The sequence below is a fragment of the Ursus arctos genome, unplaced genomic scaffold, assembly GCF_023065955.2.
Source record: "Ursus arctos isolate Adak ecotype North America unplaced genomic scaffold, UrsArc2.0 scaffold_1, whole genome shotgun sequence".
Classification (NCBI taxonomy): Eukaryota; Metazoa; Chordata; class Mammalia; order Carnivora; family Ursidae; genus Ursus; species Ursus arctos.
In genome coordinates, this window is record NW_026622763.1 from 34,239,936 (window position 1) to 34,264,955 (window position 25,020).

The 25,020-nt window shown below is 41.7% G+C and overlaps 1 protein-coding gene across 50 annotated transcripts in view; it reads right to left on the minus strand.

Annotated features, from left to right (window-relative positions):
- NEB (nebulin) overlaps positions 1–25,020 on the minus strand; it is a 232,153-nt gene that overhangs the window by 185,908 nt on the left and 21,225 nt on the right. For 43 of the 50 annotated variants that reach the window (XM_057317705.1, XM_057317710.1, XM_057317698.1 and 40 more), the window contains exons 8-23: positions 24,764–24,868; positions 23,979–24,083; positions 23,222–23,326; positions 18,255–18,359; positions 10,901–11,005; positions 10,154–10,261; positions 7,630–7,746; positions 5,910–6,014; positions 5,715–5,822; positions 5,515–5,619; positions 5,011–5,109; positions 3,871–3,975; positions 2,591–2,899; positions 1,303–1,404; positions 1,094–1,201; positions 901–1,005 (exon numbers count right to left, since the gene is read on the minus strand). In XM_057317705.1, coding sequence (XP_057173688.1) covers positions 901–1,005; positions 1,094–1,201; positions 1,303–1,404; positions 2,591–2,899; positions 3,871–3,975; positions 5,011–5,109; positions 5,515–5,619; positions 5,715–5,822; positions 5,910–6,014; positions 7,630–7,746; positions 10,154–10,261; positions 10,901–11,005; positions 18,255–18,359; positions 23,222–23,326; positions 23,979–24,083; positions 24,764–24,868 — 1,896 coding nt within the window. The remainder of the gene's footprint in view (positions 1–900; positions 1,006–1,093; positions 1,202–1,302; positions 1,405–2,590; positions 2,900–3,870; positions 3,976–5,010; positions 5,110–5,514; positions 5,620–5,714; positions 5,823–5,909; positions 6,015–7,629; positions 7,747–10,153; positions 10,262–10,900; positions 11,006–18,254; positions 18,360–23,221; positions 23,327–23,978; positions 24,084–24,763; positions 24,869–25,020) is intronic. The other 7 variants (XM_057317597.1, XM_057317600.1, XM_057317623.1 and 4 more) reach the window with 1 other exon arrangement.

The following is a 25,020-nucleotide window of genomic DNA, read 5'->3' on the forward strand; positions in this document are numbered from 1 at the left end:
GTTAAAAATAGAGATTACTTCCTGAAAACCTGGTTGACATGTTCCTACTTTCTCTCTCTCCATCTCCATCTCCTGACACTGCCTCCAAACTGGTCTCCATGCTGCAAGTCAGGAACCGGATTAATTCTCCTCCTGCTGGAGCCTTACGATGGCTCTCCACTGGACTTGCATTCAACCGAAACTGTGCCTTCGCGGATGAGCCCTACCCTACAGAATCTCCCCCCTCCCTTCATCGCCTACCATTTCACCTCTTACTCCTCTCCCCCTCTCCAGCACCCTTCAGCTCCCTCATCCTTTCAATTCCCTAAGTGCCAAGTGTGTTCTCCCCTTAGGCTGTTCTTCCAGTTGCTCTCACCTTGATCTTGGCATGGCTGCACATTCCTGCCTTAGACGCTCCTTGAGCACCCCGTCTATGGTGCCCATCCAGTCTCTCTCTCCCACGTCATTCTATCTTAATTCTGTAGCATCATTCTACATGTGTTGTTTTATCATTGTCCGGTATCTTTCTTCTTTCTGTTTCTTTATTGTCTCTCCCTCTCAAATGCATGCTCCCCAAGAGGCAGCCCACCTTGTTCCCTCTTCTTTCCCAGCATCAAGGATGGTGTCTGACACAAGCTAGCTCCTCATGTAAATTCGTTAAATAAATGAACACCTGTCTCTCAGAAATTTCCCTATTTTGCCTCCCCCATCCATGTGTATATAAACTACTAGAAGTAAAGATTTATAAAACCACAAGCTATTTTGTAACAAATAGGTTTTTTCACAGTAATTTTCGTGCTCCCCAATTCCACCCAAAGTTTCAAACCACTAGATGTTAGCATTTAAACTCCTGCTAAAATTACCACTAGATGGCACACGAATCCCAAACCCCATTTCAAGAACTCAGGGCCCCTGACTCACATCTTTACACTGGTCTAGCTTCTTGATTGCTTCATATTCTTGTGTTATTGTCTGAGGGAAATAGCATTTCCCTTTATCTTCCTCATACTCTGCTTTGTAATTTTTCTATAATGAGAAAGAACAAAAATAGATCAGGATTGTTACTGCCCCCAAATAACGTCACTGAGAGACAGAAAAACGGTCTTCAACTTACGTCACTGTTTTGAGCGGAAACTCTCATGCAGTGTATTTGATATGGGTCCTCAGAGCTGCCTACATAATGTCCCAAAATATTCTGTACATATGAATCTTTGTATTTAGCCTGAAAAAGAAAGCATATTGATAGATATGTCGATTATGTATGTTACTTGGCAAACAGAAGAAAAGCCCTCAAACCCCAGGGGTAACCGCGGCCTTTCGAACCTCACTGAAGTTCTTCATCAGAGTGTCAAGCTGATACTTAGGGGTCTCACAGTAGTTCATGCTCTTTGCTTTTGTCTTCTCATAGTTTTCCTTGTATAATCTCTGTCGAAGGAGAAAGAATATCAACCAAAGAAAAATATATTTCATGGTATAAAAGCCATTCCCATCATTGCGATACTTAACGAAATAGGCAGATTTTGTATTTTTCAGCATTTATTTTCCACAAGGCAAAAAAGGCAGAATGAATATGGTAGAGGTTCGTGTCTTGAAGAATCTAGTCCGCTAATATCCATATATATGCCAGTGTTACTTTTGCTCACATTTCTCAGCCAGAACGTACCGCAGTATGCCAAGGCTGCTGTCTAAGCAACTTTTTGTCTTAAAATAATCTTTCCCACTTGAACACGTTTGAAAGAAAATGAATTGTTTAATAGCGCAAAATTAAGTAAAAGGTATAAAGTGGACCTTAGATACGTAGGCACAGTCCTGCCTAGGAAAGTATTCAGTTCAGCCCTTGATGAAAACACATTTTACAATACCTTTGGAAGTTGGCTTTTCTCACTGAGATCTAATATTTTTCTTTAGAGTAATAATATGTAAAAAGATGATTTTTCCACTTTGTTTATGTATCACGTATTTCTACACATTCTTCTTCATTCTCCCGTTTAGAAATTCAAAAATATACTCAGTAAAGAAAAGCATACTTATAAATGATACAGAATAGGGAGTATTTCTTTCATGCCATGAATTAGAGAAGCAATTTTTATAAAGAGTTTTATTTTTAATATTTTAGTCTTTAAAATGAGATCAGTATTTCATAAAATTCTTAAAATCCTTTGTTCTTGAGGTTATACTTCTTCTAGTTTTCCTACTTTATTGGTCTTTGGCCTGATTTTCTCACTTCTTCCTTTTATTTCTCTGTACATATTTTTGCAAAGTCCCTGAAGTCAGATCATGATATGGAATGAGTATGTGTTTACACATAGGGAAATATTAAGCCCCTCTCTAGGAAAAATAAAGAAAATGCTATTGCTAGTATATTTTCCCCCTAATTAAACAGATGGCATTAAAAAAAGATTAAGGAAACATTTACAATATTCACTGGTGTCTCAAAGTACAGAGACATCATAAGAATTAGGCACTTAATCATCTTTTACCACTGGGCTTTCGCATCTGACTTGTCGTCCTGAATCTGAGATTTCATTTAGGCTAACGTTCCATCTGAAATTATATTAAACAGTAAGTGCAGCCACATCTGAAAATAAGGGTGATATACAAAGACACTCACATCACTCTGGTTTTTGGCCGTCTTCAAAGAGTGCAACATCTTGGGATCATCATTAATGCTCAGGGATCCAATCATTTTCCCTTTATTTTTCTCATAGTCTTTCTTGTACATCACCTGTAAAGACATCATACACGTGCCAGATCCCACCCACCAAGAATCGTCCCTGCGGGCCCCCTGCCCAGGTGCCCAGGCCACACTCACATCGCTGGTGATCCTGCTGTTGGCCTTGGCTGCCAGCAGAGGAATGGCGTCCACTTTAATGTCAAACTTCTTCGCTTTGCTCTTCTCCCAGTCATGCTTATAGATATTCTGGACAGAAACATTTTAACAAAGGAAGTGGCAAAAATGATACACGTGTTATCACACATTTAGGACTAAGGAGTATCTCAATACTCTGGCTTAAGACAAAATAAATGGATTGTCCAGAAAATCACGCATATGAGTTATTTCTCTTTAAGCTGAAGCTTCTAATTTTCCAAGATCAAGGTTCTCCACTCGCCATTAGAATCTTTCATCAAATTAACCTAATTTTAGTGACCATACTAATATCTGATTCCTAACACTGAGTATGTCACAGAGGGGCACAAATATTCTATCATTAATTTACTTTTTGTGATCTAAAGACAGCACGTTCATTGATCTCAAAGTCCTCTGAAAAGGTTATTTCCTGAATCATTACAATACTCACTGATGCTGGATAATCTAGTACTTATTTATAGAATTGTTGAAGAAATTGAGATCTCCCCTCCAACGGGAATTTGACTTTTCTATGAAATTAAGTTTTGAAAATGAAAGGTAGCAACGGACGTTTGGCCTTAATGCCTTTTGAATACCCTATATATCCTAGTGTAAACTCACTTACATGTAGAAATAAGCATCATCTGTGTGAAATAAGGCACATTACCCATCTGAGGAATAAATAAAACGAAACTGTATCTGAAAAACCAGGTCCTGGGTGAAAATTAATTATAGCATAACATAAATGAATATATGGCTAAAATATCTAACACTGTGATTCACAGTTAAACCTACATGAGTGGGGGCATTTGGAGGGTTGGTTAAAACATACTAAGATTGTCTGATTGTACGAAGCTACTTACAACATTGCTACCTGCATTTATAAGGTGAATTCAAAGATACGTGAGCAGGGGCATAGGGACATGATACACAGGTTGAATGTTCTTCCCATTTGAACTCAGAAGTGTTTATTCAGTGAAGCAATCCAGAAATAAAAGCACAGGTCATCAGGATAGCCCACGGCATGGTATGTGGGAACTTACGTCACTCAGGTTATAGGCATTGACTTTGTGTTGGAGGAGGGCAGGGGTATCTGGAGGTATGTGGCACTTGAACTTCTCATTTTCATGCTTTGCTTTGTAGTTCAGCTGAGACAGAGAGTGACAGAGATAGAGGGAGAGAGAGAGACAGTAAAGGAGACAATTAGTTCTAAAGAAGAATTGTCCCAAAATACAAAAATCTCATGTGGGACATTTCATAAAATAAAATGTAAAATACATCTTGTTTAAATAACAACTGACGTTGTTAAGATCGAGACACAAGTCCAGAGCTAGGGTGGGCCACCCTGCGTTACTGACACCCTGTGCGATATCACATCTGTCACCGGGGTAGGACTGTCCTGGAAGGAGGTGGCTCTCCCACATATGCTCCCTCTCCACGCATAGCACAATCGGTCCTCAGAATCACGGGACTCTGAGACTCAGCCTTTTCTCTCTTTCCATTGTCAATGCTCACTTTCTGGGGAACATGTTCTAATAAGCCTGGTTATGTCTCCTCATACATTATGGTTTGTTAAGACTCTATGTGAAGACTTTATTTCTGGCCATAAATTGACTGAGGTTACTTTTATTGTTTTGTTTAGTTCAACACAAGCTTGGAAGTTCATACTTAAAACTCATGTGATAAAACTTACCTCAAAAACTCCATTTTCCAAAAACTTATTTGAGACAGAGACATTCCACATATTGAATATCTGCTCTGGGCCAGGGTATTTACTATGCTCGTATCTCCTTTCACTTACTCTTCAAAGCAACCACAAATTATGAAAGGGAAATAGGAGGCATAGAGAGGCTCACCAATTTGCCTACTCCGCCAGTCGTAAACGACAGAGCTGGAATTTCACCCAGTCTTGTCTGACTCAAGAACTCCTGTTCTTTCCCAGACGGTAAGCTACATCAGTTCCCCTTCTAGAACCGTTTTGCTATCATTGTTATCCATCTGACAAGATGTAAGGCAACTAAATAAGGAGATATTTTAGGTGATTACAAATATAGACAAGTTAAATTTGCTAAAACTTACTTAGCCTTTTTTTGGCAAATGTGACAAGTCACTGGATTTTATATACGGAGTTGTGATAAGTTATCCCTCCTAACTGGATTTCCTGCATATTTAAAGGAACTTACATCACTCAGTTGTTTGGAATTGACTTGGGCTTGCACCAGAACAGGAGAGTCAGTGACTTGAGTGAATTTTGTCTTATCCGGATGGACTTTGTAGGTATGCTGTGGAGGGAAAAAGGAATCATTTTAGTGGTGAAATCCGAGTTGACCTATAGGCCAAGCAAGGAGAACGCATTCCCCCAAAAGAAAAGAAACTTGTAATTAATCAAACACATGGCTCTTTTCTAATTAGACTGCCGTGTTTTTGAGAGATATTTTCACATCTGTACAAAAAACTTTCTGATTCTTCAGATTTCCGATAACCTTTCTTTGGGGAAAAGAACTAGAACCAGCACTTGAAAGGTATGGATGACAATAGGAAAAATCAATTCATCTACTACAAAATAAATTGTGTTTCTTGCAATTTCCTTGCTTGCATTAATTTGAAAAGTGTTAACGTTGTATGTATCTCTTGACCCCGAGATGCTACAAAGGACAGGACGCTCAAAGTTCATACTACAGACTTACATCTTTACACTGATCCAGTTTCTTGATCGTTTCATATTCTTGAGTTATAGTCTGGGGGAAGAAGCCTTTGCCTCTGTCTTCTTCATATTCTGCTTTATAGTTTTTCTATGAGGAAAAGAAATCAGATATAAGGTTGCAACCGTTATTCACACCCTAAAGACGTGTTAGTGGGAAAGCTACACGATTGTCTTAGAACTTACGTCACTGTTTTGAGCTGCGACTTTCATACAGTGCGTATGATATGGGTCCTCAAAGCTGCCTACATAATGTCCCAAAATATTCTTTAAGTAGGAATCTTTGTATTTAGTCTGAAAGATAAAACATATTTCATGTATTTATTAGGGGGAAATAATGGATCTTTTCTTAACAGAAGAGGTAACCACGGGGTTGCTTACATCGCTCGTGAAGTTGTGCAGAACTGTATCAAGTTGAAATTTGGGGGTTTCGCAGTAATTTATGCTCTTTGCCTTTGTCTTTTCATAGTTTTCCTTGTATAGTTTCTGTCAAAGAAAAAAGAAGTCAGATTCCTGTCACTCCCACACTGATTATAACACTTGTATTTCCCAACACTCAACAAAAGAAGAAGAAGAAAAAAAAAGATATCGCCTGTCAACTCTCTTAAAAACTGACAATCAAACATTGGGGTGTGGTGAATGATAAGTTTCTTCTATTAGCAATTACTGTAAAGCTCAGGTTTTTAACGGTCACCGAAATATCAAGAAACCAGTATGCTGCCTCAGACCAAGCCCTTTGTTGTGGAAACCTGTGTTTCAGAACTGCTACATCTCCCCTCCCCCAACTCACAGACCCTCACTGATGGTGCCACAGCAGACAGGAATATTCTGAGCAAGAGTGGATTTTTTTTTTTTAAATAAACCTTCACGAAAAATTTAGTATACGCTGAGAAAAACAGTCTCCCTTCTTCCTTCCACCAAGGGAAAACCTCTTACACAAACAGATAGTATATCTTGAAACTACGGTATACACCAGAACTCAGATGATAAAGTCACTCACTCTTCTTCTCCGCTAGGATTTAAATTTAGCTCTAACGAGAACAATAAACAACTATTGGATTTGAAAGGTGCAACTGAGAAAGTGGGTCTTTCTCCTGTTGGGTTTTGAGATTGTAGATGGTGCTGTTTGGTTTTTACATTTTTGTATTGTTCTCTTTATCAACAAAGGAGATTTGAACCCGGGCTTTTAGATGTTTGATAAAGATGACCTTTATCTAGGAAACAGGAGACCTGCTTTGCACTGATTTCCCAACAGAGCTATTTGGACAGACGCACTGACTCTCACCGCCACTCCCGCTCCACGTACCCCATTCCTCAGTCGCATGTGCACATTTCTACGGTGCTGACTTAATTTGAGGGACAAAGAAAAGAGAACTAACCCGCAGAGAGAACCATGTATAATCCTCAAATATTGGGAAAGCTTAATACAGTGTAACTACAAGGGGAAAACTCAACTGATCACACGTTCAGCCTCTTTATTTATATAGTCAGCGTGGTCTTGGGCTGCTAGTCTCTCACTGATCCAATCTATTTTACATCTAACGGATTGGTCAGACTCTCAATTTCGCAAGTAGAAACTCCTGTGAAGACTCTGGGAGCCATCTTTCAAGTCATGCTGTTTGCAAGTGATGGTTTCTAGGGCCAAGATCTGTACCGAGAATGGCGGAGGTGAGCGGAAGCAGCTGTGCGACATAGGACACTTGTTCTCACCCCGCCTCAAGAACACAAGGGCAGGGCACACACTCAACTTCATCTCTCTCTCTCTCTCCTCCCCTTTCAAAGTCTCCTCCTGCCTGTGTTAAGATCCCATGTATCTCCCACACAGTACTCTTTGCCCATATGGAAGCTCAGGCACCAGAGCCCATAAGCAAATGAGGTTCTCTCTGCCCACTGAGCTAAACCCACAGCCCCCCCAAACTGACACACATCAAACTCGGAGGCACTCATGTCTACCTGTGGGTAACCAGCTCCAGGGGAACTGCTACACTAGAACCTTAGAGTATTTGCAAAGTTATATATGCATTTAGTCGTACCAGGAGCAAAATTTCATCTCTCTGGCAGCTAAGGTTAAAAAAACACTTTTTGACAAGAATGTACTTACGTCACTCAGGGCATTTCCTGCCGCCTTCAGCTGCTGGAGCAGTGGGTTCTCTGAAGCAGGAAGTACATTATAATCTGCTTTTCCTTTATTCTTTTCATAGTCTTCTTTGTATTTTACCTGTAGGAGTGATATAAAATGATAAAGTAACTCTCTGGGTTATTTTTGCTCCTCTCTATTATGGATATTATGACATAGTTCCACAAATCAATGTTCTCTCCAGAAAAGTTTGACATTTTACAAACAAAATACTCATAGTAACTCATAACAGCAGCAGAGAAACTGCATAAATTTCCAGAATAACTTTTCTTCCCATTCATTCATTCATTCAAAAATGTCCATAGGGTATCGATTACGTGCTAGCTCCGGGACAGGTCCAAGAAAGAATAACCCCTGGTCCCCGTCCTCAGAGAGAAAAAGACACACACAAATAATGATAGTGCCTCCTGTCCCAGACGCTGCTCTCTGTAACCCTCACTTAGCTCTTAGCTTCCAGCTGCCTAATTGCCAACACGTTTTTAAAGAAAGCAAGCCAGAAGCAGCATCAATCTACTCTCTCATGCTTCCTCTGTGCCTGTGTGTGAGCATGTGTGTATTTAACGCACATGCAGAAGAGAGAGGAAGGGGCTAGAGGTTGGACGAAGGATGACAACCTCACGTTTTCTTTCTGCCCTTCCCACTTTGCACCTTCGATTCCAGCTTTAGCAGAAGCTTTGAATGAGCACCCAAAGCCCCTGTTAGGAACATGCCCAAAGGGAGAACAAGAAACTGATCCTAGTTCTGACCATGATCCCCAGTGCCAGCTATTTATTCCGGCAACGTAACTGTAGAATACAGAACCGTTCAAAGCATCCTAGCCTACCAAAATCTGAGAACTTCAAAAAACAAATATCGGTTTGGTCTCCAAAGGCAGGAGATGCACAGCTGACAGAAGCACCACTCCCTACAGCACACAGAAGCCTCACAGGGGATACTCTACAGGAATGAAAGACATAACCTTTCACTGCAAAGGAATTCCACACACCCTCCTATCTCTCTACCTGCCTCTGGGATACGCGGCCTCTTCTCCTGTTTCTGGATGAACTGTCAGGACTTGCGGCAAATCTCCCCCTCCTGTTAAGCACCAGACCCTTCCCCTTTCACCTACTCAAGGATATCACTCCAGCCACTCTTCCCGCCTCAGATAGCATCACATTTTCCCTCCACATTGGATTTTTCCCATCAGCATAGAAACACGGTGTCTTTGTCTGCTATCTTAAAAGAATCCCCTCTTCACCCACATATCCCTAAGCCACTACCCCATTTTCTTCTTTTCCTTTCAGGAAAATACTTTGAAAACCTGAGTATACTTAACATTCTTCTATTTCTCTGTTCTTACCCATTCATGAACCATCGCTAAGCAGACTCAACCAAGTTTGTATGGTCTCATTAGAGACCATACTTTGGTCAATTCATGTCAGAAACATTTGACCCAGCTGATCACTTCCCTCTCCCTTCGCTCACTTCCCACTCTCTCCCAACTCTCCTCCTACCTCATCTCACTGATGTGTTCACATGGAGATACTCCAGAGTCAATCCTTAGAGCTTTCTGTCTACACTTGTTCCCTTGATGGCTTCCAGTCTTACGATGTTAAATAGTATGCATATACCGATGATGCCCAAATTTATACAACCCTTCCAGATATCTCCCCTGAAACTTCACACTCATACAATCAACTGCCCACCTAACATTTCCACTTGGATGTCAAAAAGGCATCTCAGATCTTACGTGTTGGAAGCTAAGCCCATGTTTCCCCTCCAAAAATAATTATCCACTCCTTCCACACTCTTCTCTCTCTTGATAAAGAGAATTCCATCCATGCAGTTGCTTAGACCCAGACTGTCTTCTCAAATCCCGTATCCAACCCAATAACAAAACCAAGTCAGCTCTACCTTCAAGGTACATTTCATCACCTGATCCAAAACATCACTATCTTGCACCTGGATACTGAAATAGCTTCCTAGGTGATGAGATCTTCTTGCTTTCACTGCTTCAGCAGAGCCAAGGCCAGGGTTTGAATCAAATCTGACTGGCTTTGAAGTTTATATGCTTTCTATTGCTTTAGAATGCCAAGGGCTCTGTTTACCAAAGTCTACTCTATAGAGCATATGAGCATATCTATGGATTTGTGTATCTTGTCTGTGATTAGATTTTCACCAATTAGTAGGAAAATAAGAAAAACAATAGTAATGATGAGTGTGGTTGCCAGTTGTCTTTTCTTGAGGGGTCCTTCTGCCTGAGAGCACAGCCTTTCTACTTGCAGGTATCAAAAGGTCCTTTATGAAATATTGAAGATGGTACTTGAGTATTGTTAATGCTCATACATAGCAAAATTTTTCGAAAATTTGGTAGCCTCATTATAACCCCAAAGTACTTTTTTAGTTCTTGCTCAAGAACCCTTTTTTTTTTCATTATATACAAAACAAGAGTTATAAGAAATCCACCCACTATAAGACCATCACGACAAATGAGAGCATTTCCTCATACCTTGCTAGCTGCCACCCCAGCTTGTTTATTCACTTTGTACTCCGGCGTTTCGGTCTGCATGAAGTAGATCTGGTCTTTCATATTCTCAAAGTCTTCCTGGTATTTCCTCTGTAAGACATTAAACATGCTGGAGAACTGCTGGGAGCACAGACCGTGCAAGGGTTCACATGGGGGGACAGGGGCTGCTTGGAGAACTTACGCACAGCCCCGCTCCTCTTGGCTTACCCAGGTCAGGTTACAATGAGAGATGGTAGGGCCATCACAAAAACAATTAGCAACTTAAAAGAGATTTGGAGCAATTATAAGAGACTGAAAACCAGCCTCTAAGAAGGAGCTCTCAGAGGCCAGGGGCAGAGAACTTCAGAGAGGAGAAAAAGAGTGTTTTTCAGTGAAGAAAATCTGGAAAGAAACTAGTCAGTTTCATAAATGTACTGTTTTGGGTTCCCCGGGCAAAGAATAAATTTAAAAGGGCCCCTTTAACATGTACTCACTTTGAAGCCCTATTGTTCACATTAATATTGAGGCAAGAATAATGGAATCTGATCAAAACAGTATTTCTCAAAAGGGAGGAAAGATTGGGAGATTTTTTTCTGGTTAGGAACTCTACACAGGTCTTGCCCCCAAGAAGAGGTACCTAGACTCTAATAATGTTCTGGTACCACTTCAGGTACGGCTGGGGGCTAGGAGTCATAAAGGAAAGGGTCACCCTCTCAACCTAAGAACATCCGGCCATTCCTTCCTACTTACTGTGCTGATGTTATCAGCATTCATTCTGGCGGTTGCAATTTCAAAGCAAGGTGTCTCACTCCATTTACCTTTGATTTTATTTTCATAGTCTGCCTTGTATTTTTGCTAGGAGAAAAAAAAGGAATGGTAAAATATAGAAAATACAGAAATTGACAATAAAAGTGGTAATGGGCAGCTTTTAAAAATATCTTTAAAAAAATAAACAAAAATATCTTGACAATGGCCCTTCTTACGTTCTTAATAGAGGTCTTCAAATCTAGTATAGTGTCAACAAGAAAGTTGAGCAAGGAGGTAGAGGTAATAATTGACCCTCTTTTTGTTGAATCTGGGGACTTAGTTCATTCAGAACTTACGGATATTCTCTGATGTCGGAGGGAGGAGACTCAGAAGCATCCTCTACTTATATCTCAGTTATAATAAAACCACTCAGCCTCAGATTTCCATGCCAGATGAACTTATTTCTGAGTTTTACCAAAACTTCTAGTTATCCAGAAAGCAATACCACCACAAAATCTCGCTTGCAGACTAATTAATAATACTTTCTAGTTGAGACTTAAAGAAATTTTAATGAGAACTGCCCCATCTTACTCCCAAACACCACCCCACCTGAATCCCAGGCTGTGAGCGTTTTGAAGAGAGGAGTTATGTCTTCTTTATGATCATATCCTCAGAATCTAACACAAAATGTAGCACACAAAAGTGACCTCATAAATGCATGCTCAAATACACTAAATTGAACTGAGTCCATGAGATGCGGCTTCAAACTACCTTGGCCTTTAGTGTTCTTAGAATAAAATTAAACTGGTCAACCCCAAACTTGTGCATATGAGCCAGAGCTGGCTTATAGCAATTTCCCCTTCTTGGGAAATGTGTTAACAGACACAACCAATGAGTCTCAAGGTGTCTGCACATCTACACCCCCACTACACTCTACAAGAGAAAAGAGAGTGGTTTTGTGATATACCTTTAACAGAACCAGTGCCAAGGAGGAGTGATGTGCAGAGCCAGTGAGTTTGAGTTAAAAGATGCTCAACCCTTTCTCAAATGTCTATATCCTTTCTTCTCAAGACCTTAACATGCCGATAAATAGCCAAGTGGTTTTCATAACTTTTATTTTTTTTTAAATAGATGAAATTTCACATTTTTTATAATATTTTTTTATTATGTTAGTCACCATACAGTACATCCCTAGTTTTTGATGTAAAGTTCCATGATTCATTACTTGCATATAACACCCAGTGCACCATGCAATACGTGCCCTCCTTAAGAACTTTTAGAGTCCTGCGCCTGAGTCCAGAAGCTATGGGCCCAAGACTGGACTCCATCATTACCAAAGGTGTGACTTTGCCTCTGAGTTTCAGGTTCTCAACCACAGCACCAACAATAATAATACCTTCCACAGAGAATTGTTGGAAAGATTAAATAAGTTCATACCCTGAAGAGTCCTTTGCAAACTCCACAGTGCTAAACAAATGTAGACTACAGTAACTGTAACAATAATGGTAACATTGCTAGCATAACAGAGTAAGAAACTGAAGAAAATTTTGTGTGTATTCTTCGATAGAAATCTTTGTTGAGATAATATTTACATTAAAGCGCTATTTGTCTACTCTCCTCTTTTGAAGCTTTAAAAAATTGAAGTCACTCTTCAGTCACTCAGACTGAATTCAATCGGTCAAAATGTATTTTTCGATTGGCTGATTGCCTACAGAAGTATTTCTAATCTTTTCGGGGAGCAGACCTCTTCAGAAATCTGAGAAAGCTATAAATTGCCCATAAACACAACTTCAGAGGGTTCTTGATGTACATGCACCCCAGGTTAAGATCTCCAATCTACATTCTTGGCAGGGGATATTGCCCTTCCTCTGTTTGCTCTCAAAAGAAGAAACCTCCAAGATTAGGGGGTAGGGCCAACAGGGCCTGATGCATCCCCAAAACTTTGTAACATAATTTAAAATTGAGAAAGCAGCATTCTTTTTTTTTTTTTAAGATTTTATTTATTTGTCAGAGAGAGAGCGCGCGCACATGCAGAGGGAGTGGCAGGCAGGAGGAGAAGCAGGCTCCCCGCTGGGCAAGGAGCCTGATGTGGGACTCAATCCCAGGACCCTAGGATCATGACCTGAGCCAGAGGCAGATACTTAACCAACTGAGCCACTCAGGCAAGCCCACAGCAGACATTCTTAATGAGGTCCAAAAGTTGGGCCATTATGGGGAAATAATAAGAATCACATATGTAGATTTGTTAAAGAAAATTAAGGAAAAATTAATTCTCACATTAAGAAATAGATATCTGATATTTTTAAAGATATTAAAACAAGACGCAGGGGTGCTGGGGGGCTCAGTTGGCTAAGTGTCCAACTCTTGGATTTGGCTCAGGTCATGATCTCAGGGTCATGAGACTGAGCCCTGTATCGGGCTCCATACTGGGTATGGAGCCAGTTTAAGATTCCCTCTCTTGCCTTCTGCCCCTTCCCCACTCCCCACCCCCACCTGCACATTCTCTCTCCAAAAAAAAAAAAAGGTAAAATAAAACAACATGCAAAACAAGAGTATAAGACCACCCAGCACTCTCACCCAAAGTCCTTCCCCACTTCTTTCTCTTCATGAACCAGTAACTAATATGGGTCAGCTTAGAGGTGGATCTCTCACAATCTACTCCTGAGTACTCCCAAGTCTGGGAAGATTTTCACTACAAAGGACTAAGGCTGCAGCTTGTTAACTGTTGAGGAAGTTATGGCCTTCCTCTTCATCTGCAGGTAGGAGAGGAGTTGAAAGAATAAAGACCTGTAGCTTGAGGAATGAGAGAGGGAGAGAGAGACACATATTCACATGGGACCTCCTCTGTCAACCAAGTGGTCTCACTCTACACATCTGGCCACAAGGCCTGAGTGTTTACATGGTATACAGAGATGGGTTAGACACAGTGTTGGGTCCAAAACCCAACTTTCCAACTCCACCCGAGCCCTTCTAACTGTCATGTTTGAAGTCAATCAATGGAAACCTGGCAACAAGAATCGACTGAACTTTCTCTAGGATTCTGTGTTTGTTCATTTCACAGAGGACAGTACATTGGGTCAATTACAAGCTCTGGAACACCTTCTGTGGGCAAGAGAGTAACCGCATGTCGATAGATGTAGTAAAATTCCTTCCCCAGACCATAGTCCCTCCTTCTCAGAAATGAGTTGAGAAGCTTGCATTGGGCCACAAATTAGACACCCTAATGTCCTACTTAAACACGTGGCTTCATTATCTACTTTCCATATCTACATCTGTGGTTTTCATGTGGTTATCAAAGGGAAGTAATACAAAGCCTGTGAGTTAATCACACTTCAATTTTTCTGTGAGTTGCTAAATACTGGGACTTCTGACAGCTTCATTCATAGAAATGCTATCCTCTCAGACAGGTGGAGGGGGTCCCAACTGATATTTTCATCGTCCATAGTGGGCCCAGGGCTGCTTTTCTAACTCAACCAAATCTCTTCTGGTGAACTCAATGGAAATCTCTCCGTAATTCTTTGTGATAGAGGAGTTTCCATGGTTTTAAAAGATCAGGGCTTGGCATCTTTGTGCTGTGCAATAATATTTACTGAAAGATGTTTTTGAAAACATTCTAGTGAAATACTAATATATATGTATATATATATAATACTAATATATACTAATATATAATATATAATACTAATATATATATATGTGTATATATATATCTCTGTCCCCAGTTCCTAATACAGAGCTCCTAAACCCTTGTAATCTCCTGAGTGATAGGGTTGTTTTTTGTTCTTTTTTTTTTTTTAAGATTTTATTTATTTGACATTGGGGGGGAAGAGAGCAGAGAGAGAGGGACAAGCAGACTCCGCACCCAGCACAGAGCCCGACACGGGGCTCGATCCCATGACCCTCAGATCAGGACCTGAGCTGAAATCAAGAGTCAGAGGCTTAACCAACTGAGCCACCCAGGTGCCCTGGGTTTTCTTTTGTTCTGAGACAACTCCTGGATAGCACTATGATGGGGGCTAGTCACCACAAAAAGCAAGCAGTGCCTAGAAGCTTGGAACTTTCCACTCCGCCCTTCATCTTCTGAGGAGGGGAGAGGGGCTGGAGATGAAGTTAATTATCAGTCAGTCCTATGTGATGAAACCACCATAAAAGTCCCTGAAGTGCACAATTCAGAGAGCTTCCAGGTTGGTGAAAACAACCACATGCTGGGAGAGTAGCACACCCCAGCTCCACAGGGATGGAAGGTCTTGTGTTTGGGACCCACAGGCCCTCACCATGGGTACCTCTTTATCCTGGTTGTTCATCTGTATCTTCTATTATGTAATAAACATAAGAAAATGTTTCCCTGAGTTCTATGAGCCAATGATTAGCAAATTATTAAACCTGAGGAGGGGGTTGTGGGAACCCTGGATTGGAGCCAGTCAGAAGTATGCGAGGTCCAGATTTATGACTAGTTGTCTGAAACAGGGGTAGTCTCGTGGGTCTGAGCCCTTAACTTGTGAGATCTGAGGCTAACTCCAGGTAGATAATGTCGGAATTGAACTGAGTTATAGGACACCGAGTTGGTGTCAAAGAATTGGCCAGTATGGTTTAAAAAAAAAAAAAAAGGCAAAACAAAACAAAAACCATTTAGTAGCAGAAGTGTGCACAGAGGGGTGTCTGGGTGGCTCAGTCGGTTAAGCGTCTGCCTTCGGCTCAGGTCATGATCTCAGGGTTCTGGGATCAAGCTCGGCGTCGGGCTCTCTGCTCAGCAGGAAGCCTGCTTCTCCCTCTCCCTCTGCCTCTTCTGCAGCTCCCCCTGCTTGTGCTCTCTGTCAAATAAATAAAATCTTAAAAAAAAAAAAAAAAAAAAAGGGGGAAGAAGTAGTAGCAGTAGTAGTGTGCACAGAGAGTAGAGGAAACAGAGCTTTTCCTTTCAACTCTAGATCCCGGTTAGGTATCCCTGGTAGTTCAGGCTTGAAAGCTCACATTTTCCCTCACATTATGAACCAGAGAGGCAAGCACAGAGAAACTAAAGGGACTTCCCGATGTTGCATTCAGAGCCCCACTTTCAGCTGGCTGTCGTGTGCACGGTAACCTCACTGGAATGCTCGCTTCCACGAACCACCCTGCCTGCCTGTCCATCTGTGTTGGAGCAGTGAGATGCAGCCGAGCCAGGACGAGTGCCTGTATGGAGCTGGGGGCTTTGGCCAAAGACAAAGGGGAGAGAACAGATTCTGACAGGTACAGTAAGGAAAGCTGGTAAGCAGTATAATCAAAATATAAGCCATATAATCATTGCAGATACACAATCATTATATTAACGTATGAGCCGAAGGCTGTAAGACAAAGGACTAGAGCTAGACACAGACAAGGAAATGCTGAATTTAAATACCTAAGAGTGAGTAGATAAAGGAGATTTTATCCATGTTGGAAAGCAAGGAAATGATGATCCTGAAACATGGGTCAAAGGCCATGACGGTGGGGAGCACTTCAAGAGAACAGAGGCAAGTCCCACAGCTAAATCGCCTCTCTCTCCTGCACCCGCGGTCCTAGTCCTCTCTTATTGGATGGTCTGTTGTTGGACGTACTGCTGCCAAGCACAAGCCTTTCTTCCCAAAGTGAGTGTTACTTTGGAGGCAGAGCAGCCATTAAAAACTGGGAATTTGGGTAAGACTGGGATGAAGAGCCAAATCTGGTGACTTTCACCCACAGCCATCCCTGTGGCTTACACTGTTATTCCACAAGGGCAAACCCAGCACTGGTGAGGTTTCCGAAATGTCCAATGATGCCACCGTATCCGGGTGGGGTGGGGCAGTCCGACAGGCATATAGTGCAAGCCACCACTGAAATTTTCCATTTTCTAGTAGCCAATTTTTAAAATGTAAGAAGGAACAGGTGCGAAATTAATTTTCATAATATATTTTACTTAACCCAATAGATCCAAAAACATGATTTCGACATGTAGTCAATATGAAAATAGTGAGCTATTTTACATTTTTTTTGTCCTAAGTGTTCAAGACCCAGGGTCTATTTACCACGCATATAGGACTGTCAGTTCATACAATTGCATTTCAAATGCTCAATAGTCACACGTGGATGGCGGCCTCTACATCGAAGAGTGCAGTTCTAGACTAACTGGCATGTCTAAATTAGTGGAGAGACTGATTATAGAGCAGTGTGAAAGGGATTTATTATTTTTTTTATCATGTTCAAGTACCCACCTGCACACTCAAGGTAAAAGTGTGTTGCATTAGTAATATATCTTTTAAAATATGCTTTAAATAAAAATTAAAAATAGATTTTTTTTCCTTTCTAAATGACCATTTGAAAGCAGCTTGTTCTTTTTCTTTGAAAAAGATCAATTGTCCTTGTTCCCTAACTTTATTTAAGTATCCATACTTTCAGCAGGCCAGCTCTTTATGGACAGTTCTAAAGTTCATTTCTGCTTTGCCCTGGGCAAATTTCAGGTTCATGGCATTCCTCTTAGTGAAAACTTACTGTACGTATTAGCTCTATTATCCACGTAGCCTCTGGCGATAGTTAGTAGTCTGCAATATCAGGCACTAAAAACGTCACTGAGTAGACTTCATCATCCATAACTTTTCTTCTTCTCCTTTCCAGGAGACATCCTTTCCCCAAAAATACCTAAACAAGGTAGAAACCTTGAGGTTCCACCAAAACTCGAGAAGAAGACCAAATCGGGAACTCCACAGAGAGCAAAGAAAAGTATTTAGTATCCCAGGAGAAAGTGGCCTGATTTGAACCAATTTAAAATAGGACTTTCGCATGGGTCTGGTCATCAGTTGCACATCTGTCTCTCGGCATTCTCTGTGAGGCCTGCATTCCTCAGAGCTAGCTTACCAGCCTAAATATAGACAGACTAAGCTGTTTGCCTGGGCCTTAAAAGTTATGAGGTGCACGGCCCACGGCTGTCAAACTAAGCCATGTCTGAGAGATCGCTCATGCATTCTTATTTTCTCCATGTCTGACGGAGAGCATAAAACCGTACGAGGTCTTCACACTGAATCGAGACAATCAGATCCTCCAAGAAAATGTGTGGTGACTCAGTTCTCAGTTAGTAGCACTTCCCTAAGCCAAAACGTTAAATGACATCAGGACACAGGTTCTGTTTTTTAAAATGCGGCTTTCACATTTTCCGATCACCAAGTCATTAAGCTGGCTGAACAGTTATTAACATGGCCCACAATGTTGATGGATGTATTGTTTTCGCTGTAGACTTTTTAGGGTCATGTTGCAAAAATACTCCCAGGGTTGGTGTTGAATCTTCGGGTTCCCCTTACTTACTTTCTCTGGTGTTTGAGATGATTAAGCCAGAGTTTTTAAGGGAGACAGTGTCCCAGCCCTATTTACTTACCTTGCTCACTTGATTGGTCACTTTCTTAGCAAATTCTATTTCTGGAGGATCTGGCAGAGTTGTGAATTGAGATTGCTGTTCAGCGTGACCTTTTTTGTAGGCAATCTGAAAATAAAAGATGGGGATGTTCATGAGCCATAGAAAATTATTCTACATCCCAGATTCCATTTGGATTTTTTTTTAAAGACTATGTTTTCATCTGTATCTGAAGTTTTTAAACTTTAGTGTATCACGTAATAGTAATGTATCCTTGCAGATAGAAATCACTGGTAATACTGAGAGCAAGGGTGTGTCCTATCTCATTAAGTCTTCCCTCTTCTCCAAGATTATGAACCCTAGATCTGTTTCCTTCCATTTGTCTCTGTGCCACATTTGTAACTGGAACTACTGTTAACTAGCATCCTCAACTCCCAACCTCTTGTCTTTGGATCACACCAGCTACCAAACCCCTAGCTCTAGGTCAACTCAACGGCACGCTTCCTCCGCTTATATCCAGGATGCTGAGCGCTACCGAAGCAAACCCTGCAACTCTACTGATCAGAGAATGACAATGCTCTAAGCATGACTTAAAGGGCCGCTGGAAAAGGTTACAGAGGTGGGAAAGGGAGTCTCTTGAACCTAAGCCCTTAGCTTGAAGTCTGGGTGCCTACCCAGTGATACGTTCTGTGAACAAGAGCTTGCATGGGGCTGTGTGCCCGATACTCTGAATTTATGGTAACCAGTTGCCACTTTGCCTTCCAGGGAGCTTGAACAGCCCATTATGTGCCTCTGGTCAGTCTCTGTGCACAGTGGCTAGTGTAAATCCCCAAGACTGTCCTTACCCCAGTCAGCTCTCAGCTGCTTCTTTCATAGGGTAAAGAAAGGCTGCATATACACTTCTCTGTCCCTGTACTTATCCCTGCCCCTCCCACCTGCTACATGGCTCAGAGAAGCAGCCCTTGCAGGGCAGGACCCCTGTACTCAGACCGCTGTTCCCTCCAGCTGCACTCTGTACCCAGCTCCATCCATCACCTCTTCTCTTTCTTGACAGCTTCAAACGCTCCCTCTTCATTAGCTCCTTTCCTTTGCCTATTAAAGGCCTCCCTTGCCTGCAAGTATCATGTCCATGAACCATGCAACCCCTTCACTCTTGCCCTCCTTTTTTCCTTCACTGACTACTTGGGCCTTTTCTTCCACCAGTCCTGACCCCCGCCTCCAAAAATGCAGAACCATTTGTAGATCCCCAGACACAAGAAACCCTCCTATGCCTCTGGACCTTTTCCCTGGCATGCCCCAGCTCCAGGCTCTCCCCATCTGCCTGCAAACTGCCGCTCATTCTCCACGGCTCAGAACAAGCAACAGTTTCCCCTCCTGTGCCCTGCCTGACCTGAGGACCTTTGTCCTGAGATCTCACTCAACTTACTTAGCCTTATCTCCTTTAAAGGAAGTTTTAGATGACACTGGGATTTGTTGTTTACCTACCTGTCCCTCCTTGGCCTGTGAGCTCTGGGAGGACAGCACCTGGGAGCCCTTGTGGCTTGGGCAGAACCTGACCAGAGCAAAGGTTCAGAGGCTGATTTCTGAATGTGCTTTTCATATACCGAGGCCATTGGGGGAAATCTCAAGATTTATCACCCCAACTCTTCTACTCACTTGTGAGACTTATACAAATTATTTTTCCTTCCACGTGGCAGTATTCTTATTTACAATGTAAAGAGGTTGGATAGTTCCAAGGTCCCAGTCATCTTCTTCATGCTTTAACCAACTCTAACTATGTCTTAACCCGATAATATCTACCTACTGCCTATAACAAAAGTTTTATGGACATTAGATCAGTGGAGGATACAAAAGACCATTTTAAAATGCATTTATTTATATGACTTCCACTGCTCAATCTTTAAGTAGGGAAGACTTCATTTTAGACATAGGGTGACTGGTATTTTCCACGGCTGCCTCAGAGAATAAGCAACGTCCTATCAGGAGAAATGCTTACTAAGTATGACATCCTGTCAAAAACCTTCAGAGAAATCAGATCTAGAAGTCCTGATTTCTCAGGAACCTTGGTCAGATTTCTGTCTAGTTAGAATTCTCCACTCTAGATCAACTTAAAGACTCTTGGTATTTGCACAGTATTTTGTCTCTGCTCAGATAGCAAGAAAAACAGTAAGTAGGTTTCAGAGAAACAGGAAGAAAGTGCAGGAGAGGGAGAGAAAGCTTCTAAACCCAAGTGCTTAGTTTGAAATCTACATGCCTACCCAGCGGTATGTTCTGTGAACAACAGCTTGCTTGGGGCTCGGTGCCCAATTATAATAGAAGTTCATGGTGTGGACAACAGTATTAATAGGCATGTTGGTAATCTGATACTTGGTACATAATCTGCAATAAAATTAAAAGCCCTATCTTAACTGCCAAGTTTTTCTGAGGAAGGATGGGAAGACTTTACTTCATTATTATACATTCTCCATTATGTATTCTATTGAGATAGCTCAAAAGATGGGGTCAATTGTAACTGTTCAAAGTCCATAGCACTAGAGTGGCATGGAGGTATCCCTTCATCTCTCCATTTATGGATAAAGGGAGACATGTGGAGATTAAGTGTCTTCTTGGAAACCCCTTCCTAGGCTTACATGACATAGCGTTTCCTGGTTCTCCTTCAACTTCTCTAACCATTTGTTCCCTCATTCTTTTGCTGGCTCTCCTTTCCAGATGTCCTAAGAATGGGTGTCCTCCAAAACTCTGCCCTTGGCCGTACACTGTTCTGTCTCTCTCATACAGTTTCAGGTCTTCAGCTGTCCCTTTCATTCTGAAGACTCTCAAATACTCATCTCTCGTCCTGTTCTCACACCTATGCAGTAAGACAAAGTTTCTGATTTATCCAGAAAATGCCTTGATCTGAATGTTCCATCATCTCAACTCCATTTCTCTGTTCACTAGTGCATCGTTACGAGTTGTACCCCTATACACTCAGACTTCGTCATAAACTCCTCTATGGTTCCTTTCACTCCTTCATCTCCAATATCCAACGTCCTTAACACTTTTAAAATACAAATTCCTTTCTTCCTCTCCTTTGTCCCTGTCATCCGTTTGGTCCCTCTATATTACTAAAACAGTCTTCTTCAAATGATCACAATTTTTCCTAGTCTCAATCTACTTTATTGTCCTCCAGAATTTTTCCATATCCTACTTTTACCATATTGTTTTCCCCTCCAAAAATCATATGATATCTCTTATGGACTACCGTATCATGTCAGAACTATTTTGTCTGATTTTCAAGGTCCTACTACCAGTTTCTTAAAAGTACTCTCCTAACTAGGCACCCACAGCTTTCACTTTCTTTGCCCCCCCCCCAAGTCATTTCACCTCTGTCCCTTTGTTCAAGGGTATTCTCTACCTGAAATGGCTTTCCTGTTCATCATCACCCCTTCCCTTGGGATTGCCACTTCCACATGGTCTTCTCTAATCACTTGCATGCGTCTTGTCTTTCAGCAAGTATTAGACTATAGAATTTGCTTTCTAAAATTTTTGAAAAAATTTCTTATTGTTTAATGTATGACAATTTCATCTTACCAGCCTGATTATAAAGTCTCAAGGGAAAGGAAGAAAACTTCTTGTCATACTTTTCTATCCCACTAGCTATGCATGCCAAAACGGACTTTCAACAAGTAACTACTGATCACTTGATAAAGGTTACACGATAATATTATATATTCATGAGCTACAGAACCAAAAACCTAACTTAAAAGAGAAGCAAGAAGTCCCTCACATTAAAATTGGTACCATGTACTAGATGGTCTTAAATTTTTGTTATAGCTTCTTTAGTTCCTAACTTACTTTATGGAAAGATAGGAGTATACCTATACTATATTTTAATTATATGAAAACTGGGATAGAAATATATCCCCTAAATTTGCAAATGATATCGAGTGAGAGGTGATAAAAGATTAAGATCTCAAAAGTTGGAGACACCATCAAATGAGTATGTATAATCCCAGAACAGGGCAAGATAAGATCCTAAGATCCATTGGAAGTAAATCCCAGTAATTTTCAAGACACGAACTAAAATGTAAAGTCCATAGCGAATGTCAGAGATTTGAGGGGTCTAGTTGACAACTGAATGAGAAGTAACTTGTTATTTTATAAAACAGTGCTCTCCTGAAGATGAGAGCAATAGTCTGGATTTTCGATACAGCCTCTAGCAAATCCAAGGGTCAAAAAATAAAGCTTCTCAAAACAAGGGAAAGTACTAGAATCGAGTGGAGCTCTCTACTATTCTCTACTACTTCTAGTGCTTTCAACCTAAGGACTCTTGTACGCCTGCTAAGTCCCTCTAATACACTATTTTCAAGGTCGAAGACACTAAACTTCCAATGGGGACTGCTGATATTTTACGAACTCTGAAATATCCTCCGTGTCTCTGAAATATCCGCTGTGTACAGAGACAAATGGCAAGCGATTTTTGTGAGGTCATGACACAAACATGTTTGGACAAGTGTGTCAGTCTATGCAGAAAAGGGGGGCACACCACAATTCAGACTTTGTAATTAGGATAGCAAATCAAAAGCCTTCAATAACATTTTTCACTTAATATATTTGGGAAAGTTGCTATGATCCCAAAAGGGGATCTGTTCTATTGTCACAGAAAAAAACTTCAACTCTAGCCAAGGGGACAGAGGGCACAGGCTACAGTGGAAAGAACTCTGGTCTTGGGATCACAAGACCAGGCTTCTAATTTGGGCTTTGCCACTAATGACCTATGCGGTCTGAGACTCAGATTCTTCACCTAATAAAAAAACAAGATGGGGTTTAATTATAGCTAATATAAATTATAAAATCTAAGTAGACATCATAATGATTCTAGATGTATTTATCTGCTATAATGACGTTCAGTCTTTCTGAAAGAAGAATTGCAACGAACATCTGGCCAGAAGACGTAAATTGAGACGTCCTGATACCGCTTCCCAAACGGTGCTGCCGTGCGCTTGACTTACGTCACTGAGGGCTTTCTGGGCTTGGGCCACCCTTCTCAGCTCTGGGCTGTCGTTGTACGGGTAAAACAAGCTTTTGTCAGCTTCCCAGTCCTCAGTGTACAGTTTCTAAATAAGAAAAAGGTGAAAAGTTGTGAGAAAGTGAGCTCCCACTTACATGAAATACACAATTTTGAATTCCTCCATCAACAGCAAGAACCGAGGGCAAGGTAAGAGCAAAGGTAAACGGAATCCACAGACAACTTCCCCCTTTCCAGTCAGTCCACGTCATATTTATTAATAGCTTGTCCTGCTGCTTCTGAGAAATCTTATTTTCTGAAGGGTAGATGTGTCTGATTTTGTGTCCCCTCCTCTCCGGGACTTTACCTGCTTCCTACAACAAGGACTAAAGCAAGTGTAAGGAGCCAGGAGACACTCTGCACGATCTCTGTCATGAAATAAACATTTAATAAGAGCGATATCCAGAGATACCCACAGTGTAGCCCAGGGTCTCTGAGAGCCAGTTCCCAGGGGTATCCTCATTTGCCCCACTTGTTCTCCGCCCAGGTTGCCCCTCTCCCCGCCAGGACCCTCTCTTGCACTCTACTCCAGAGGTTTCCTCCCAGTTCCTCCCTGCCCACCCTCACCCCTGCAACCCACAGGGCTCAAGGATACTCGCAAAGAGATTGGGCAACCGCATTCCAGATCATCAAGAGCACTGGGTATTGTGCTGAATTACGCGGGGGAAGGACAGAAGGAGCGACAGAGCAGATCCCCTTACCTTACTGAACATGGCTGTGTTCTTAACTGCCTGGACAAGTTCAGGGGCATCAGGGGGAAGCAGGTACTTATCCTTGGTGTCTTCCCAGTTCTGCTTGTATAAAACCTAGACGGAAAAAGCAGAGGACCTGTGGTTGATGTCACCCCCGCGGGCATGAGGGTATAGAGAATAGAGTGCTGTGAAGTCTTTCACGTTCAAAGTGTCCTCACACCGAGGCGGCCTTTGTCCCCATGTGTTACTAGAATCAACTGGAAAAACGTTGACCATGTCCACATCCCATAATACTTTCCCTGCATTGGTAAGCTTTTACTTGAAACTGATTTTTTAAACAAAATCATGATTATGATTCTCCTATAGATTCCTTTCAAAGGCTGCAAACTTCTTGGCCATTGACTGAATCGGGGTAGTGAACATGTCCCCTTTGACTTATGTGGTATTTTTAAAATGTTTTTAATTAGTTGCTTACATTTGAAATTTGAGGACTTCTCGTAAAAATTAAGCTCCCTGACTTGTTTAGAAAGAAGTAAGAGACTCTGGTAACACTGGGCCTGCATTCTGTGCAGCAGCCGCCTGGAGCCGAGTTGCAGGGCAGAGACTTTCCGTAGGTCCTATGGCTACTTCAGTCACCTGTGCGGCCTGACACATGCGGGCGCTAGAGCTCCCAAAGCCCCTGGATTCGAGGGAGACCGGCGAGCAGGATCAGGCCTGTCCAGTTCTCCCCTAAGGCCAGGTAGAGGCCACCTACACACTCTTCAGCACCCCAGCCATCCACACCAGGACCTCACCTTACTGACTTGCTGCGACACTTTCTTTGCATGTTCAATGTCCTTTGCTTTTTCGTCTACGTGACAGATAGTTTTAGCAACATCGCCATCTATTCGATACTTAACCTGCAGAAATAACGCACAGAGTTCATGACAGGCACGCCCATGTGACTATACTAAGGGAGATCCATACCCAAAGAGCAGTAACCCAATGACCCAGTGTCTGCACCGCAAAGCCAAGTTTCTGCATTTTAGAAAACAATGATCTCCAAAGATCT